The sequence below is a fragment of the Dunckerocampus dactyliophorus genome, chromosome 17 (genome assembly GCF_027744805.1).
Source record: "Dunckerocampus dactyliophorus isolate RoL2022-P2 chromosome 17, RoL_Ddac_1.1, whole genome shotgun sequence".
Lineage (NCBI taxonomy): Eukaryota > Metazoa > Chordata > Actinopteri > Syngnathiformes > Syngnathidae > Dunckerocampus > Dunckerocampus dactyliophorus.
In genome coordinates this window covers 17,314,285-17,334,415 of record NC_072835.1, presented here as the reverse complement: position 1 = coordinate 17,334,415, position 20,131 = coordinate 17,314,285, and the positions used below count along the sequence as shown (strand labels likewise).

The following is a 20,131-nucleotide window of genomic DNA, read 5'->3' as shown; positions in this document are numbered from 1 at the left end:
GTTTATAGATACTTTATTCATCTCCAAGAGAAATTCCCATTTACAGCAGCTCTGCTAAAATGTCATAATAAACTTAATCACTTAAAAACAAACAAAGCAAGATAGGAGAGGTAAGAAAAATAAGAAAATTGAATAAGATTAAATAAATACAGAACAGATCAGTTCAAATTGGTAGTGCAATAATACGTAATAAGGTAATTATCCCGTGGGCTCCTTTCCGGTTGCGGGGGCGTCTCTGGGCCTGCTGGTGTGTGGCCCCCGATGCCCGTTTGATCTTGTAGGGGTGTGATCTCTCGCCGGTCTCGGGAGGTTTGTGGGAACACAAGCCGGTCCGTGGGTCAAAAAAGGTTGGGGACCACTGATGCAAAGGATAGACGGGTATCAATGTCAGTCCCCAGGTATTTAAAGGACTGGACCTGCTTTACCAGCTGCTCCTGGATGCTGAGTGGCTGGAAAAGAGATGGCGCTGTTAGTGCCTTGCTATTGCCTCCACAGCACAACTCTTTGGTTTTGGTGATGTTCAGCTCGAGTGGGTTCTCACTGAATGTTTTGACCCGGTTGCTGACTGCCTGCTGGTACTGGGACAGAGGATCAGAGGGCCACCAAGGCCATGTCATCTGCATATTTAAAAAGTGTCATTCCTTCACTGCTGCAGGAGATGTTATTAGTGTATGCAGAGACGAGGATGGAAGGTAAAACGCAACCTTGAGGGAGCCCCGTGTTTAAATCAATTTGCTAGATGTAAAACCCTTCACGAGCACCTGTTGTGGTCTGTCCTGTAAAAAGTTTTTAATCCATAAAACCAGCGTTGGGTGTACCTGAAGGCACTCATTCTCCTGTCCATTCCTGATACATTCCACGATGGCCGTGTCGTGCCTTCCAGCTCAGCTCCCTCTTCACCACGACGGTCCTGTACAGCGATGGTATTACTGCAGACGCTTCGACGATCCGCCTGTCGACCTCACACTCCGCCCTTCCCTCACTCGTGAACAAACTCGTGAAGAAACCTGAACTCCTCCACCGGGGCAGGACCTCACTCCCAACCTGGAGGGTGCAATCCACTGTTTTCCAACGTTTTGAATTGTTTTATTTTTTGAATAAGACCAGATAAGATAAGACACAGGGAAAACAATGCTGACATAGCATTCAGGATTTAGTCCGTGCACAGAAACGAAATCCACACTGTAAAAAATGAACGTTTTTATGGGCGTCTCAATGACTATCTGAACGGGGATCTACTGTTTGTCGTTATCGCGAGAGACTTCAAAGTATGCAATGTACCGCAATATGAATTTTAGACCATATCGCCCATCCCTATTTCAGAACAAAATGTGTGCATTTTTAAAAATATTGTACAGTATATTAATCAGCATCATGTTTATATTTGTTTTGTTGTGCTGCTCCTGAAATCAGTACAGTGGAGCTATGCACAGAAGCATACATTAAATACAAGAAAAATAAAATAACGCAACAGTTTATCACCAAAAGCTACAGCCCCTTATAGAACCAATGTATCATTTAAAGAATTTAAATCTTCTGTACAAAAAAATTGTCTCCGAATGAAAAATAGAGCAAATGCAGCAAGTCAGGGGTGTCCAAACTTTTTCTACCAAGGGCCGCATACAGAAAAATCAAGAAGATATGGCAAAAAGGCTAAATATATATATATATATATTTACATATACTTAAAGCTAATGTTCTTGTTCTAAATGATTAGTATCAACATGTCACCTATTTTTCTTTACATTTTGCCTTTTTACTGTACTTTTTCCCATTTTTGCTGTTTTTTTATTTTATCTCTAATTTTCCGCGAGCCACAAATGGCCCCCAGGCTGGACTTTGGACACCCCTGCTTTAAGTGGTGCACAGAAAATTTGTCATTGCCCTGAAACACTTCAACTTTTTAACACAATGACATTAAATGCCAGACTGGATCAAACAATGCGCGTGCGACGAGAGAGCACACGCGCACCTTGGACATCCCCGACTTCAACCATACTGACCCCAATATATTTCTTAGCTGTTGAGCAGCTAAGGAATTATTTCACTGATACTGAAACCATGATTTTGTGTCTTTAAAAATATTTTTTTTCCAAAGACATGGCTTGAAAAGGGAGGGTTGTCTTTTTACACAAAGACTCATCAATAAACGGCAGTCATCTTCTTTAAAATGAGTCGTCTCCAAACCAGAGATGGATGCAAAATACTTTTTGTGCAGCAAACCTAAGGGAGGTCATGTGACATCCTATACTCGGATGCTCAGTAAGTTGGCATTGGGAAAATGGCAGCAGTGTCAACATAACCGCTTGTTGCCAGCACCGTGTCCTCTCGCCCTGGCAGGGTGGCGTGCATACACACTGGTGTGGCTTTAACATCAATCCCAGCAGAATTGGCTTGCTCCTCGCAGGTGTCCAGACGTCCTTCCGACACATCCGCCAATCTCTGGAGCAGCAGCGTGTTATCGGTGCCAATTCTCTTCACCTTACTGTAGTCCCGCTCCTGGAACACGAACGGCTGGAGGAGCGCCGTTTGGTCCTCCATGACCGAACGGACCCCGTCGTTGTCCACAGACCGTTTGTGGCTGAATGTGGAGATGTTGATGTCGCTGCGGGACTTGACTGGCTTGCACAGCTGTGGTACTGCAAGCTTGGCGGTGCTCAAGGAGAACTCTGAGGTGTCCGGTCCGAGAACCCCCTCGGTGCAGATCATGCTGTCGGAGAGGCAGTGCTCTCGTGAGATCTGTTGGTCCAATGGGCTCGAAGCGCTTGTAGGCAATGGAGTGAACACTGACGGCCAGGTCTTCACCCTCCCACTGGGAACATCTACACCGCCCATGTCTTCTTTAGCATCCAACCCTTCCTCTTCCCAGTCTTCCCCTTCCACCTGGTCCTCTGTCCCCACTGGGTTGTCCTCATTTTCTTTAGACTGACCGCCTTTATCCATCAGGAGGGTGTGGCTGTCGCAGCTGCCCCGGCCCGAGTCACTATCGGACGTGGAGCTCTCCGACTTGAAGCAACCGCTATGGAGAGCCTTGCTTTCCTCCAGCATCACCTCCTGCTCCTCTGGCACATACACCTCCAAGTACTCCACTAGAAGGTCCTCATAGTTTGATGATGACATCGGGGGGAAATCAGACAATACCAGTGCGCTGAAGACATCTTCGGACTTGCCGTTCTACACGAGGAGAACAAATTGTAAGTTACTCAATTAAAACGAATGAAGACGTCCCATATACGCTATGTATTTGTGTAACTCAACTAACTCCAACTAATGTTTTACACCATAAGTCGGACTGACATAAAAAAAAAAAAAAACCTCCAGAGGAGTCACTGCCTCCCCAGCCATCACACAGCAATAATGCATGGATTCTGAGCTGACCTTTACGTCATTTACCTTGAGAAGTTGCTGATCGAATCCTTTTATTTTAGGACCAGGGACAGGTGGCAGGAGGCAGTGCTTCAAGCTTCTCCCATGAAGATGAAGACAAATCAGAATCAGAACAAGAGACTGCAAAAAAGGCTTCATCATCACAGCTAAAAGAAGGTAAAATTTCATACGGACTGCGAATTTGTACTCTGAATTCACAGTGCTCGCGTTAACATCCTACATAAGCATAACTAGCATGAAACCTGTGTCATACATTCCGCAGTGTGTGCTTGGGTCCCATTTTTCAGGAGCACTTTAAACATCTGGAGGTTTCTTTGTGTTACTGCATGCTAAAAATGTTACATGACCCTTTTCAGTTGTTTATTTTTTGTATGTACTTGAATAAAGGATGTGGGATTTACAATATGAACTATTAAACAGGGGCCGCACAGTGGATGAGTGGTTAGCATGGTGGCCACACAGTCAGGAGATCGGGAAGACCTGGGTTCGAATCTCCGTTGGGCATCTTTTTTGTGGAGTTTGCATGTTAAGTTTGCAGGTTCTCCCCATTTTTTTCTCCGGGTACTCCAGTTTCCTCCCACATTCCCCAAAAACATGCATGTTAGGTTAATTGGCGACTCTAAATTGTCCATAGGTTATGCATAACTTTGGCATAGAAAGCTTCCTCCTCTGACTCTCTTCCTCACACTGGCTCGAGCCCAATATGCTGTCTATCAAAGCCTCGTCTTGTGGTCAAGTCTGGAGCCAATAAACCGCAATAAACGAGGGACGACTGTATGGCCCGCAGGCCGTAGTTCGCCCGTGTCTGACGTGCAGTATACAAATTGCATCAGAGTGATACAAAATTTGTCTTGCCAAATAACGACGTGTTTGCTCACGTGCAATTTCATTGAAAACTACAGTTGCGTAAATCGTTCATGTTACCTGTGACTATTCATGTGCAACAACCACGAAATGATGAGGAAGATGAAGAAACAAAACACCGTGATGACGATCCACGTTGACTTCTCTCGGTGGAAATCTGTCACAGACAACATATAGAGACAAAATCTATATTATATATATATATAAAAAACCCGTGGAGTTACAAGATGGACCCATTGGCTATTTGTAGAAACATACTGTAAGTATTTGATCCCCTGCTTACGAAGATACAGTATGACCAATCCAGAATTTTTATGGTAGGGTTATTGATCAGAGAGCAATCATTTGTATTTGATTGACTGAAATAAGTACTTGATGGGGATTTTCATTTCTTTGTAAGGTGGTATATTAACATCAGCAGGGGGTCAAATACTTATTTTCCTCACGTTATACGACGAGATCCATCACTGTTCATTCACTAGAGTCGTGCAAGTGTATATAATAACAGCAGTAAAGGTTGAAATTGGGCAAATTGCTTATGATTGCTACCTGTGAGAGAGGTTGTAATGAATGCTCTGGAAATTGTGCGTGCGTGCGTGTGTGTGTGTGTGTGATATCTTACAATCAGGAAAACGGATGTGGGAGGCAGAACTCCATTCGCTCCAAAAGCCGTGATCGGGCTTGCAGCGCACCTGAACAAGGTAAGCTCCGCCTGACCGCAGACTGAAAATGTTGAACAGCTTCTGCTGGCCCGCCACATGCGTCTGGACACACAACGAAATATTTTAAAACGCATATTTTAAAAAATTGTACAATACATTGTGGAAATGTAGACTCAGGCTGAACAACAACAACAAAAAAACGTGTATTTTTTTTCCTGTGTCCTTTCAAATGTTAGTAGGCAAGCACCTTCCTGGTTGACAAAAGATGTAAGTCGAGGGTGTTGTGCTATTTTTAATTCTTGAACACATTCATGACTTGATAAATTTCTCTAACAAAGAGTAAAAATCATAGAATGACAGATTTTTGTTTTATTTGTCCATCTGTTTGTTAGTTAGCAGTAGGGGTGGCACGAGACAAAACCGTCTCGCGTTAATAAACTAATCACACGATATATGAAAATGAAGTCGATAATTTTGCCGGTGCATGTGTGTCTGTTTTCGTCTTTCGCCTCCCAACAGCCAGGAAGAGAGTTCACTCTGTGCATTGGTTCAATTGATGGAAATTTTGGCTAATAAATTCCGCTAACAAGTGAAAAAAATTGCGTAGACCTGTTTGTTTTTGTAGTTTATTAGCTCGTAGGGTTTACGTAATGATGTAAAACTTTTAGGATTTCAAGGAAAACTGCACGACTAGCTTCACCACACACTCGTCCGCAAAACGCCACAAGCAAAAAGTAACACTACATACAGTATTGGAGCCGCTGCCACTGCTGTTGTGTTTTTGTTTTTGAGTTTGGAAAAGTTAACACGTGGTGTGGCGTTCGTTTGTATGTTGCTCTGTGAGGGTCTGTGAAATCAATGCGCCCAGGAAGGAAGTTCCGGTAATGCACTACATGTATTACATGTTATCGTGAATGTACCTGGTACTACATGGTCACAGCATGTACTGTATACGTATGTACTTGTATGTACTTTACTTTATTTATCCCACAGCGGGGAAATTTACTTGTTACAGCAGCAAGCAAGCAAATACAAATACAAAACAAAAAATACAAAACCATAAAACCTTGCTGGAGGGTTTTTGAAGGTGCTTTAATAGCAGGCTTTGTGGGCGGAATAGGTGTGTCCCATTACATGCATTATTTACTTTAGCTGTTTTCATATCTTTAGAACACACAGAAAAGAGAAAAACATGTGTGTTCATGTCTTACATAAGAATTGTGGGTGATGGGCCAAATAAAAAAAAAGCGCACTTTTCCTTTAATGGTCAGGGCCCTGCTATTTATATTCTACAGCGACGGAACCGTTCCATCATTACTTATTTTTCTTGTTTGTCCATCCATTTGTTAGTTCATTAGTGGCCATTTCCTGAGTCACCAAGCTTGACCTAAGACATTAGAGACAGAAAGACGGGACTCGGATGCCATATTTGCATTTGTTTGTCTGTGGCTTTGTTAGTGAGTAGGCTATTTCCTGCTTTATGTAGCTACGTAAAACTTTTCGGATTTAACAGGGCGCTACCATTTGTTTTTATCTATTTTTTCCATTCGGTTTTGCGCCAAACTAAAAGGTTCTTCTTTGACACGTACCACTTTATGTAAAACAAACACAGCAACCAACACGGTTCAGTCAATAAATGTAGTTTTATACAGCTTGCATGGGATCCATGGGAGCACCTGGTACTCGGACAGAGGCTCAGGTTTTAAACCTTTGCCGCTCTTTGGAAGCCTCCCTTAGAACGTGCTACTCCCGTTGAAACCACACAATATTGACAAAAGGTTACGTATGTTTTACGTACCTCCCACTCGTTTTCTCGCTCCAGCCTGATGCGAATCTCATAGATGAGCGTGATCCAGCCGGAGCGGGTGTCGGCCTTGCGGGGCGGCTGCCATGCCACCCGGAGGAAGGGCCAGCCTTTGTCCTCCATGATGGTCAGCGACACGTTCTCTGGCGGATTGGGCTGGACTGAAGAGGAAGGTTGACAATGTGTTTACGGAGAACAGAATCATATTTATAACGCTTTTTAATTTGTTTTTTACAGCTTATCCTGCTCAGGTGGTGGTATGTCTACGTGTGTGAAATGTCCAAATGAGTATACTATGTTTTTTGGGGGGGGGTTTATGGATTATTTTGAATCATTCTATTTATTTCTATTATGCAAGGTGACAGTTGCCATTAACTACTGGTGGGAGGAGCAATTACATTAACTGTATGACATGTACAGTATGTGCCCGTACGTAAGCAAGTGAGCATACTGAGGGTTTTGACTTTGTGGTTTATTTTGAGTCATTCTGTTTATTTCTGTTATGCAAGGTTGCAATTATCATTAACTTCTGGTGGCAGGAGCAATTGCATTGAGTTTATGACATGTACGTGTTACCTGTGTGCATATGTCTGTAGATAAGCAAATGAGCATACAGTAGGTTTTGACTTTGTGGATTATTTCAAGTCATTAGTTTATTTCTATTATGCAAGGTGACAGTTATCATTAACTACTGGTGGGAGGAGCAATTGCATTAAGTGTATGAAATGTATGTGACCGTGCGTAAGCAAGTGAGATGACTGTTGGTTTTGACTCTATGGATTCTTTCAAGTCATTCTGTTTATTTCTATTATGCATGGTGACAGTTTTCATTAACTACTGGTGGGAGGAGCAATTGCATTAATGACGTGACACGTCTTAATGGCGTATGTAGGTGGAAATGGACCACATTTGGTGAAGTAGTGGTCATATTCCATTGAAAACCTTTTTACCCCCCCACAAAAAAAGACAGTATGGCACTGAGTACACATCGCTCACCAATATAGACCACGTCGATGTCCACAGGGTCGGAGAAGGTGCTGCCCAGCCTGTTGGTGGCCACGACGGTGATGTTGTAGTTGACCCAGATGGACGTGTCGTTCTTGTTAAAGAAGCACGAGTTCTGCCCCGCCGTAAAGTAGTCAGGACACTCGTACACTGCATCGGAGCTGTAAGACAGGTCGTGCAGATTAACATGAATGGGTTGAGAGTGGGGGTGGGCGGGTGATGGTTGAGGAGCACCACGTAGGTAGTGCATTTAGAAAGAAAACGGGCTTGAAACTATTTGGTGTTAGACGGGAGGTTGCTCAATAAACTGCATTAGAGGTGAATGGAAAAACAAACATAATGTGATTCAATGTGTGCTTATGGGCATTTGAGTGGTTAGTAAACTGGAAAATGGCAATCTATGTTGCAGAGCATAATAGCAGTGCTATTTTCTGCTTTCTCTGCTAACTCTTTCACGGTAAAAGGTAGGACATGGGGGTCAATTTCTAGAGCGGTTTCTAGTATTTTACCCTAACACAAGACCGAGCAAAAAGATAAATCATGCACATTTAACTCCAGCATCAAAATTGTACATACATAACATAACATTATTTCTATAAGACTCAACAGTGCTGTCATTAACTGATTTGACCAGTTTGACCAGCTTCCTTTCCCCCTCCATCACTGCTCTACCTGCAAAAACAAATACAGTACGCATCAAAAGGGTTTAAACATCACTCCGACGACTATTTATTCAACTTATCCTCTTTATGGTAGATAAACAGGAGCAGCAGCATTGATTTGTGTTTATTTATGTTTCAGCTGGGGTGAGCCTCTTGCCACTAGAGGGAGTAGTTGAGCTGCCCAGAACGGAGGTGGACGCAGGTGTGACTGTTTCAAGAAAGCAGTGAAATGTTATTCAGCGACGCTTTTGTTTAAAGGTGGGAATCGACCAGAATTACAGAAAAAAACCAAACATATTCTATGGGGATCCACATATACAAGTATATTATTTACTACAATAACATCGACATAAACATGAAAATTAATGAGAAAGAACATAACAGATTCATTTATTACAATTTACCACACAATAAAATTGGACATGAGACCTTTTTCTGGGTATGTTTATTATAATAGTGGTCAATATTAGGGAAGGGCATTTGACTAACTGTCCTCAACAATTGATTGGGAAAATTAACCATCACATTTTATATCAATATATAAATTATTGACAGAAATTGATCATAATAAGGTTGCAGATGGATGTAGATAAATAAATAATACATATAAATGTGTATTTTTTAATTATTATTATTGGTGGCACTAAATACCCCGGATTATCTAGTCAAAACATTTATTTATAACTTTAAGAAATTAATGAATCATTTTTAGAATAGAGGACAAGCGGTATAGAAAATGTGTGGATGGAGTTTTTGAATAGAGCAAAATAGTTTAGATTGACTCAACAGCGCCTCTGCTGGTCACAGCTAAGCAGTGCACTCCATTTTGCCTCACGTACGGTAATCAAATTCTTCATGAGTGCCCACGGGCACCAGCGAGCCCCCGAGGACCACATGCGGTGCCCGCGAGCCTGGTTTTCTTTCAGGTTTTTAGTTAATGTGAGATACACTAGAAGGAAATGCATTTTGAAATACAAAATGCAGATGGCCATTTTTGCTGTTGTTTTAATACAAAATGTGAGTTGTGGATACCAAAAACAAAAAACGAGCATCTTCAATTTGTTTGGGTTGAAATCAGCTATAAAAAAAATAAATGCTACAAAAATGAGTTGCTCTCGGCCATTTTCATTTTGTAAAAGTAGCTCTCACAAACACGGCGAAAACGGCTGGCGACCCTTGCTATGGCGTTTGTTTTTAGAAGTCTTCTCAACACTGTACACTACATGAACAAAAGTATTCAGAGGCACCTCTAAATCAATGAGGAGTCACCCTTTGATGTAATGTTTTCCAGCTTACAGTCTGTAAATTCAGAAAAATACCTAATAAGTGTAGAAAAGTTCAGAGGAATTCTCGCAAACGGTCTTCCCAAAAGAAAGTCTTTCTCTTCCCGTTTGTATAAATGCCAGAAAGTCCCAATACTTTTGTCTTCTCGGTGTATAATCTTGCAAGCGAACTAGATGGCATGCACGGGAGGTGACGGTAATCATGTTTTGAGCGTGCCGCGTTGTCTGAAATCCATGCGGCATAGCTCTCTGTAATCTTTATCCTCTTATGTCTGTCTGCGAGCCACCAGGTAGACGTCCAGCTGTGACAACGGACAATGGAGTACTTTCCTTTTTGCTGCGCCAACTTGCTTTAATCTTGCCCCTCAGACTAGCTTCACACTTGCCCACATACTGTAGCAGCGACAAAGCCGGACACAAGGCGAAATCGAATTTAAGATCGCTACTAACTTTTCTTTGCGGTAGTACAGGGCGTAAGCGGTGGGCAGTCCCCCGTCTGAGCCCGGCTGCCACCAGCAAGTGAAGGTCTCTTTTTCTGGGGAGCGACAGCTGGTCAGTGTGGGCTTCCCTGGAGGACTGTGACCTGAGATAGGAAGCAAGAAACCAGCTCTGCAATAATAGAAGAAACACTCTGGACATGTGCTTACAGTACATGCAGTATTCATTTTTGGACCTTTACATCCATGAGCGGACAAAAATGGAAATGGTCCAATCAGACACAACATTAAGTACACCTGCACAATCTATTAGGATCCGATACAGCTCTTAGCAACATATCTGTCTTTACAAAAAAAAATGCTTTGTTTAGGCTTGGATTTTTAAATTTCACGTGTCAAATTGTAGCTAATTAGGATTAGGAATGATGCAGTAGAATTCAACACAAATAACGCAACAATTAAAAAAAAATCCAATTAACAAATGACATAAATAATAAAATATAATGGAAATCTAAGAGTCACTTATAAAATAACCTCCCAATATATGACATATATTAAGTATGGTTATTGACCATTTATGTTCATGCATTTAAAAAATAATAACGACCACAGCGCATGACGCTGTCGTGAAAATTTGCTAGAGGAGGAAGTGACGTAGGCCTTGCACATGCGCGGCACCGATTGCGTTCCGGGTACGTATTGCGTAGTGACGCTGCCACCTCCTGCTGAAGCACAGAACTACAACACTCAGCTTCCCGCAATGCAGTTCTTCTTAAAGGGCCAGGCTCGGCCTTTAACGGTGTTCAGAAAAAAAAAGCACTGAAATTGCACCAAAAAAATCTGTGAAACAACGAGTTTGCGAAAGGTGAACTGCGATGGAGCGAGGGAACACTGTTTATGCTGCTCTACTAGTACAGGGATTAGCAAACCCAGCTCATTAGAAATTTGGCTCTTCTCAGCCGTTATTGTTCAACATAAAAACATAGGCCGGAAAAGTGTTGTTTCAGCAACTTGAAAACATGCGATTTCGAGACAGAAAAAACTGAAAAAACGGAAAAGTGGCGTTTTTTGCCATGTTTGGGTCCTGCCGGGACCCCCGATGAATGTTTGGGAGGTTTGGCCCACCTCCGGGACTGGAAAAGTGATGTTTCGGCAACTTGAAAAAATGCGATTTCGCGACTGAAAAAACGGGCGAAAATCGACCCGTCGGAAAAGTGGCGTTTTTTGCCATCTTTGGGTCCTGCCGGGACCCCGGATGAATGTTTGGGGGGGTTTGGCCCACCTCCGGGACCAGAAAAGTGTCCTTTCAGTAACTTGAAAAAATGCTAGTTCGTGACAGAAAAAGCTGAAAAAACGGGCGAAAATAGACCCATCGGAAAAGTGGCGTTTTTTGCCATCTTTGGGTCCTGCCGGGACCCCGGATGAATGTTTGGGGGGGTTTGGCCCACCTCCGGGACCAGAAAAGTGTCCTTTCAGTAACTTGAAAAAATGCTAGTTCGTGACAGAAAAAGCTGAAAAAACGGGCGAAAATAGACCCATCGGAAAAGTGGCGTTTTTTGCCATCTTTCGGTCCTGGCGGGACCCCGGATGAATGTTTAGGGGGTTTGGCCCACCTCCGGGACCAGAAAAGTGTCATTTAAGCAACTTGAAAAAATGCGATTTTGCAAAAAAAAAAAAAAAAAGGAAAAAACGGGCGAAAATCGACCCATCGGAAAAGTGGTGTTTTTTGCCATCTTTGGGTCCTGCCGGGACCCCCGATTAATGTTTTGGGGGGTTTGGCGCACCTCCCGGGCCGGAAAAGTGTCGTGCCAGCAACTTGAAAACATGTGATTTTTTTCAAGTTGCGTAGCACAGATGAGAATCAAAAAGCCATTTCCCAACACATTGTTTGCTCAATGAAATAACATTTTACCCTTCACAATTGACGAGCCTGGGTTTTGGAAAGCATTTGTTAAATTGCTTATTTTGCATATTTTCTTAGTATTCCGCTCGTCTCTTCTTGTATAAGAGCTCATAATAAGATAAGGCTGTGCAAGTGTACCAATGGTTATGGCTGGTGAGTATGTCAACAAGACAGTGGGTCTAAAGTAACCAGGGTGAAGAAAACAGGGTGAAGGAAGCTGAAGTCAATGATGAACTAGTACAGAAACACTAAAATGCCAAGGAATATTCAACCAGTGCAACTAGAAAAGGACATGAGCCAGATTGAGTGAGTGGAAAAAGGAAGCTGACGGACCACCACAGATGATATGACGCTTTTTTTAAAAACTTTTTTCAAAAACATACCTTTGGCATGTGGCGTGCCAACGAGCAACAGCAGGCAGGTCCACTTCAAAACGTTCCTCATCACGGCGCCACACCACTTGATGGGCTGCTGGATGGAGAGAAAATAAACATAAATAAACAATGACCGGTGAAGAGGATGGGGGACGTGCGGGCTTGTCATGTAAGCCGCGGTGTTCGATCTTGAGCAACATGCTTGCATGATGAAGGGTAATGGCCGCAGGCATGTTTTGTTGTGAACATGCTGAAGCTGCCGAGTAAGAGCGTGCTAGAGAGCAGGTGTTAGCCTGCAGCTATTTCTTTATTGGCTCCCTATTGTAAAAATAAAATGAATTCATTGTTAATGACATGCATTATTTCTATTTTTACATTTCATTTCTTTCAAATAGAGACAGTACATACTTACGACGGAGAATTAGGGCCACATTGGAAAAAAAATCTGAGATTTGAAGACGAAAGTCGTAAATTTATGAGAAAAAAAGTCGTGTTATTATTGCCCGAGGCCAAAGGTCACAAAAGTCCCCCCCTTTCCACAGCTGTCTCAGGCAGTCTCGGAGTATTAAGATAATCTGAGATTTCGAGAATAAAGATTGTTGTTGTAAATTTCTGAGACAAAACTCGTAATATCACGATAATAACGTCGCAAATTTACGAGAAAAAACTCGTAACTTGATGTTACAGGCGTTACAGGCCCCGTCAATAGAATGACCTCAATGAACGACAATATTCACAGACATGTTGAGTGAAATGTGATTGGTTGAATGTCTTTTCTCGGCTATTATCCCAGCAGTTGTTGTCAACCGACGTTATATTGCATATTACCGCCACGTAGTGCTCCGCCATTTTCAGTGCATCTGGCAAATTACACTGATGACACAAAACGCTGTCAAAATTGAAACAGAACACACCAATTTTGCACCATGTTGACATTTTAAGTATTATAACAAACACGCAAAATGTGAAGGTGTTCCAAATGTTGTGTTGTGTGCATAAAATCAAAACAAATGACTGTAACGGCCATGTTCCCGCACCCCCTTGGTAAGGATAGAATGAGAATTGTCCATATCAACGTGGCACAGATCAGATTAAACAACGTATTCATGTATTTATCCCCCTTCAATGGCCTCAGTTTTACTAAGGATTAAGAATGAAAATAAATAAATCCTGTCCATTTCTGTCTACCTCTCGCAGCTGGCACATGCGGCGTAACCGATTGCATAACTGGGCAATTGTGGAGGCTAGCTGTTAGCACTAGCTAACCCTTCATCTCTGAACCCGATGACTACAGCAGGAGGGACGTGAGAGGGCCAGGCGGGGGGTTAGATGGGTGTAGGAGAGTTGGTCGGCAAGCTTCAGCGCTAACTAGGAGAGCCAACATGGCGGAACAAGTGCTTGTACCTTCCACTTTGATTCTGACACCATTTCATGTAAAGCAGGTAGCAATCTCGAGTTAAGCTGTGCGGCACTCAGTGGGTGTGACCGCCGCATCATGTACCTGGAGCCCCAGTCACGCTATGCTTCACCATATCTCCTCTCCACCATGATCTGCTAATTGGCATTAAGGTCACGCCACTGGATTAGCCTCCTGCTGCATATAGCTGCTTTACGTAACCAGGAGGGCCCCCATAATGGAATAAGCTGCTAAAATGGGATAGCGCCGCTGAAACAGCAGTGTGAACTGCGAATCCGTTCCCTGACACACGGCATGTATTCAATTTACCTTTGCAACCCGAATGGCCTAATTTTCATTCCGTCTGACCTCATCCTGAGTCATACAGTTAAATATCCATTTTTAAACCATGATGTGTAGTAGCTGAAACCAGATTTTTAATGCCACCATTAATATATATGTACAAAGTAATCCCTCGATTATCACGGTAAGTTGGTTCCTGACATAAATTGAATATTGTTGTAGTTAGAGCATAGAAAATCAGTTTAGCACCTCCGAAATATGGTTTTTAGCATTATTAGAGCCCTCCAGACATCAAGTAACACCCATATAGTCACCTACCCAATATAGTGGACATAATAAAATAAGCCATTGAAGACATACACAATAAAACGAGTGCTCGTGTGTGTTGTAATAAATGTGTTCCGGGTGTGTGGAGGACAGGAACTGACATCGGGGGTTCAGAGTTGAGTTTTAGCATGTTGGCATGGGCTACGGCCGCCTCAGTAGCCTGTGTTATGATTATCATTAATATTACAGTGAAACCTCGATTAGCGTGTTTTTTACTGTAGAAAATTTACGCTACGATTTTGCCTCGGTTTGGCGTGCATTTTCAGGTTAGCGTACAATATGGAGCGTGTCTTGTTGTGTTGTTAATAGTGTGAGTCCATCTGTATTCTTTTTATTTATTTTTTTTTTAATCAGCTAATAGCATAATTAGCTCACGGATAAAATGGCAACCGGAACCGGAGGTTACGCCGTCCGTCTATGACATCATCAGCACTTGACTCTCAAAAATGTAAACACAAAACACATTTTTATAGTTTTACAGTTAGAGTTTTACATGCATATGACCATTCTAAACGTATATAAATGACGAATGAAAGGATAAATTAACACTGGAAGTTACGTTTACCTTTGAAGACTACTGTTGGGCAACAGTCATGAGGTGAGAAACACTCTTGAGTTCAAAAAACAACTCATGTCAAAACAGGAAGGTGGTGGTGGTTGACCTCGCTGCCACATCGGGACTAACTCGTCCACTAACTATAAATGTTCAATTTCATTCATCGTTTACGTATGCGTACTACTGTATATAGTATACGCATTTTGAAAAACCAAACTACAATTGTAAAACCATAAAACCGTGTTTTGCGTCAACATTTTTGCCTTTCTGGAGCCGCTTAATTGGATTCACATGATGTCTTATGGGAAAAATTGATTCGGTTAGCATCTGTTTCGGTCAGAGTCAGACCTTTTGGAACGCATTAATGATGCTAACAAAGGTTCCACTGTATTACAATTATTATGTTATTATTATTATTATTGTGCCTGTTGTGAGATAAGTCAAACCTGCAATAAAAGCCTTTTGTTCCGGTATCAAGTCTGGCGCGTGTGTCTCATCGAACATTTCAGTGACATGACTGACACCTGGTGATTAGTGTAGAATACTACATTCACAATTTGAATGTGTATTTGAGTTCATTTAGCCATTTTTAAGATGTAAAAATTCATACAATTTTGTTAAATATGCTTTTTTCTTTTTTTTTTTTTTTACTAATAGACCGTACCCCTCACATTAGGGTCGCGTGGGTATGACGGAGCCTATCCCAGCTGACTTTGGGGGAGAGGCGGGGTACACCCTGGACTGGTCGCCATCCAATCGCACATATAGACAAACGACCATCCACACTCACATTCACACCTATGGACAATTTGGAGTCGCCAGTTAACCTAACATGCATGTTTTTGGAACGCACAGGGAGAACATGCAAAGTGCACACAGAGATGCCCAAACGGAGATTCGAACCCCTGCGGCCCACAAAACAGCAGGATTTCTTAATTCATGGATTTCTGGACAACCGTGATAGCGTGAAGCTGTGGAATTCAAACCTTGGTGTGGTGAGAGACGACTGTACTCTCCCCCGTCGTGACTTACTTCCTTTGTGTTCATAGCCATGACTATGTTCATGTAAATTAAGCGTCATTTCGATGTTTTGGAACGTTTTTAAATGTTGCATTTTCGCTTTTTTTTTTTTTTTTGACTGTGTCGCAGCCATTGTTTTTGCGGTCGCTGCTGTTGTTTTGTGCATGTAAATTAAGCTTACTGTAAATGAACAGGCCTCAACACCAGCGTCAACATCTTGTATGGGGGTTGGGGTCAAGGTTAGAAGGCATAGGTGCAGTATTACCTGTATGTATTAGCATGAAGCTCTCGTAATCTTTTTCATCTGTTGTCGCATTAAATACCACAGGACGCGTTTAAACATAGCATGTCTTCCTAATGCATGTGGGCGAGAAGTGAATAAGAAGCATATTGGAGTAATTGAAATCCTTTTTCCAACATTATTGTGTAGCACAGTGCCGCACCTGACGTCCTCTATCAAGCTTGCGTTATGAAGGACAGGGGACAATTATCTTGTAGTTAATGATGAGCGCTCTGCTTTTATGTCACGAGCGGATGAAGGCTTGCATCTACACCGAGTAAAGGGTCTGCTTAGCTTTACTTAGCAGAAGTGCTAGCTGGGTTTTATAGGTGGAACATGGCCCGCGCTGTGGATGAGTGGAACGGGTGAAACGCCTGAATGAATCCTGTTTAGCAGCAGCCAGGTTCTGGAGTTAGCATCAGACCGAGAGCTGCTATAAAAACTTTAATAAAATGATCAAAATAAAAATGCTCTATTAGAGTGGAACCTCTAAATTGGAACACTCCTGAGGTCGTACAGTTTGGTATTCAACCAAAATCATAAAGTCACACCATCATACATGATGTGCAAGCACATTTTGTGAGACTAAGTGAACAGCTAAAGCAGGGGTGTCCAAAGTGACACATTCTAAAAATAGAATTTAACAAGAAAAATTGCAGAATCACTAGTAAATAATCAAGTCGAAATATTAACGTCAAGAAGTTGGAATCTAACAAGGAAAAGTAGTCGTAACTTTACAAGAATTCCGTCACAATATTATGAGGAAAAATAATGTCGTTTTAGTAGCATAAAGTTGAAATATTCAAGATATTTTGTCGTAATATTACGAGAAACAAAGAAAACAAAATAAAGTTGTCAATTTTGGAAAATTAGGTTGCGGGAAAAGAATAAAGTCAAAATCGTAGGTAAATAAAGACTTAATTATGAGAAGAAAGTTTAAAAGGAACAAAGCTGAAATATTTGGACAATGAAAAAAAAACCAGCAGCAGAAAAGGCAAAAACCAGCCTTAATTTTACGAGAATAAACTCGTAATATTATGAGGAAAAATATTGTCAATTTAGTCGTAATACTAACGGGAAAATACTTCTTTTTTTTTTTTAAGTCACAATATCATGAAAAGCAAACAACACCGCAACAAAGGTGCATTTTCTGGACAATTACGTTGGGGAAAAATGTATAACATTATGGGAATAAACTCCCAATATTTAAAAAATAAAATATATAGAGATTATTTAAGAAGAATTACAAAATTTGGGGAAAATTTTTAAAATGGCATAAATGGGAAATAGAGCAGAACGAAGTTCATACTATTTGCTTTATCACCTATGTCAGAACGCTGAGATGCAGTTTTTTCTTGAAATATACTGTATCGAACTTTGAGCATCTGTATGTGTTGGTTTACAAAATATCAAAAGTAGCCCTTGTGTTGCCGCTCTGCTGCCGCCTGTCTACTCTGTGTTTGTAGTGCACGCTGTCCTGCAGAGGCGGAGCTGGCAGCTCACACCTGCTGGCAATTACTGCCGCCTTCTTAAGCCGGTGGCAGGCAGCAGTTCAGCGCCAGATTGTTCCTTGCTCTCACCTGCCATCCCTGCTCTCGCTGTGCATTGCTTTCTGGTCGTTTTTGTACTGTATTTTCCCTGCGGGCCTCTCCTGCAGTGGTTCTTGTTACCTCTCGCTAAGGTTAGTACCTGCTCGGTTTTAAGCGGCGATTTATGTTTCCCTGCTTGTTTTTCAGCAGCGCCCTCAGTTATGTGTAGTTAGTTTTTTTTCCTGCTCTCTTTTTATAGCAGTGTTTTTTTTTTTGGTCCTGTTTTAGGCCTTCTGCCTAGTGTCTTTTTGTTGTACTTTTATGGACCGTAATTGTTTTCCTCCTGCTTGGAGCGCTTTTTGCATTAAAAACATGTTTTGTTACTACGTGAGCGTCTCTCTGCATCTTTGGGTTCAAACCCCGGCCTTAAGCTGAAACGTGACACTTGCATCCTTTCATTTTAGGGCCAGCATATGGAAAAAGTTTGGACGCCCCTGACCCCTTCCTCCACTGCACTTTTTATTTGGCTTTTTTGTGTGGCATGCAAATTAAGTAGTCAGTTTGAGGAGTTATATGTAACCGATTGTTGATTCACCATGTCTCAAAGCAGTGGAAGCAGGGAATAGGGTGCACTACTCCACTGAAACCAGCAGAGGCGCTGTTGAGTAGGTCCCAGCTCGTTTGCCGTCGAAGGAAGTACATGTAAAAAAGATATGTGTGGAAAAGGCCTGGTGTATGTTTTTGAATCTAAACTACAAAATATTTAATGCTATGTGATACAAAAATGAAGTTATCATATTTTTAGCACCAAAAATGGCACTTATAGCGAAGCATTAGTGTAATGAAATGAGCGCTGTTTTGTCTGTATGTGTAGAGACCCGCCTCCCAGTCACAAGGACAAGTAATCTCCCTCTGCACGGTCTTCACTGCTTCTTTGTCTTTGTCAATTAAGTAGTGAGCAGTTTGCTTATTTTTACACTTGTAGACCCTCCCTATACACTACACATCAAAGGGGCAAGTAGTTAATTTAGTTTATTTTTATTATAATGCGGCTGACTTGGTTTATTTGGGGGGTTTTTTTACACTTGAATGACTATACCACCATGACTTAAAACATAGACTGCGGTTAATAAGGGTTCAGTGTGGGTGACGGTTTGGTTTGACCCTGGAACAGGTTCATCTAACATTGTAATCCGGTATTGAGTTGATCAGCTTGTTGCTGTAACAGCCAACACCTCGCTCTCTTTCTCTCTCTCTCTCACCTTCCCCTGAACCAGACTAAACGCCAGCGGACATGCAGATCAGGCCCACGGAAATCCCATTACGGGCTCTACCATGAGCAGCATCCCAACTTCTCCCACGCATGAGGAAATAACCCTGACAACTAGTCAGCTGTCAGCCAAAAAGACACCAATTTATTCAAATAAAAGAATTTTCCAAGGACTGTTAAGAGTGGCATTAACGGCATGTTTTGTTGTTCTGATTGTAGCTGGTGTACTTACTCATAACGACGGGTGTTGCTAATAACTTGGTTACCTCATTTAGCAATACAAGACAGTTCAAAACGGCTCTGCATAAATCAACTCTACAACCGCACATGTTAAATAATGTTAACATCTTTCTGACAGCGTCAATTACAATTGTGTATCATTGGCATCCTTTTAAAAGGCAGATATTTTATCATTCTTGTATTGGCTACTTTGTACACACAGTTGCTTAGCAATAGAAAAACTATCAAATTAATTAATTGATGTTGCAGTTAGTTTGTTGGTGCGTACGTGCATGCAAAATTCAATAAATACAACTCACCGGCCACTTGGTATGTCAGTGCGTCCGTCGTCTACGCCGTGGTGCCTCCGGTGGTGGCTCCCAAGAGAGCGGACTCCTCCAGTGGATTTTAACCGCACGCGAGGGCGCACACATTACCTGCAGTCGAGCAGTTTAACCTCAGTGGGTAAGCTTTTCAACATCACCAGCCTCTGGAGGGAAGGGAGGGGGCGGGGCGATCTTATGTCATTGCCACGCCCCTTTTTATTTTAAGTGCAACGACTGTGTATAAACAAAACCCCGATGTTTGCTATTTTGGACCATACCATAGTTAAAGCAAAAATAGTAAATCTATTATATCTTTAACATTCATTATATTCTTTAAAATTTCAACCATAAAGAATAAGATACTAAAATCAATTCAAGACACCTAACAGCTATGTACTGTATAGTTTTTCAAAACGATACTGTCACCTAGTGGCGTTCTATATGTATTGTTCAAATTAAAGGGCCCACATACAATTTTTCAATCATTTTAAATAGATCTCAGAGGTCTCACAACAGAGGCTTTC

At 41.9% G+C, this 20,131-nt stretch overlaps 1 protein-coding gene across 2 annotated transcripts; it reads right to left on the bottom strand.

Annotated features, from left to right (window-relative positions):
- Window positions 1-49: 49 nt before the first annotated feature.
- On the bottom strand, window positions 50-19,754 carry prlra (prolactin receptor a). Of its 2 annotated transcripts, none has more exons than XM_054756438.1 (9): window positions 19,602-19,754; window positions 12,391-12,478; window positions 10,118-10,250; window positions 7,714-7,883; window positions 6,712-6,878; window positions 4,874-5,015; window positions 4,312-4,408; window positions 3,394-3,463; window positions 50-3,174 (listed from the first exon to the last, which is right to left on the bottom strand). In XM_054756438.1, the coding sequence occupies exons 2-9, from the start codon at window positions 12,449-12,451 to the stop codon at window positions 2,260-2,262; spliced, it is 1,755 nt and encodes a 584-aa protein (XP_054612413.1). In that variant the 5' UTR covers window positions 12,452-12,478; window positions 19,602-19,754; the 3' UTR covers window positions 50-2,259. The 2 variants fall into 2 exon arrangements, with proteins under 2 accessions (XP_054612413.1, XP_054612414.1); XM_054756439.1 differs by having other exon boundaries at window positions 12,391-12,475; window positions 19,602-19,751.
- Between the last annotated feature and the right edge of the window lie 377 nt (window positions 19,755-20,131).

Excerpts from the sequence above, each read along its gene's own strand:
- prlra (XM_054756438.1), bottom strand. The coding sequence starts at position 12,451 with ATGAGGAACGTTTTGAAGTGGACCTGCCTGCTGTTGCTCGTTGGCACG. Across the intron at positions 7,884-10,117 it reads CTGTACTACCGCAAAGAAAA|CTCCGATGCAGTGTACGAGT; the intron begins GTTAGTAGCGAT and ends CCTGTCTTACAG. Across the intron at positions 3,175-3,393 it reads TCGATCAGCAACTTCTCAAG|AACGGCAAGTCCGAAGATGT; the intron begins GTAAATGACGTA and ends CTCCTCGTGTAG.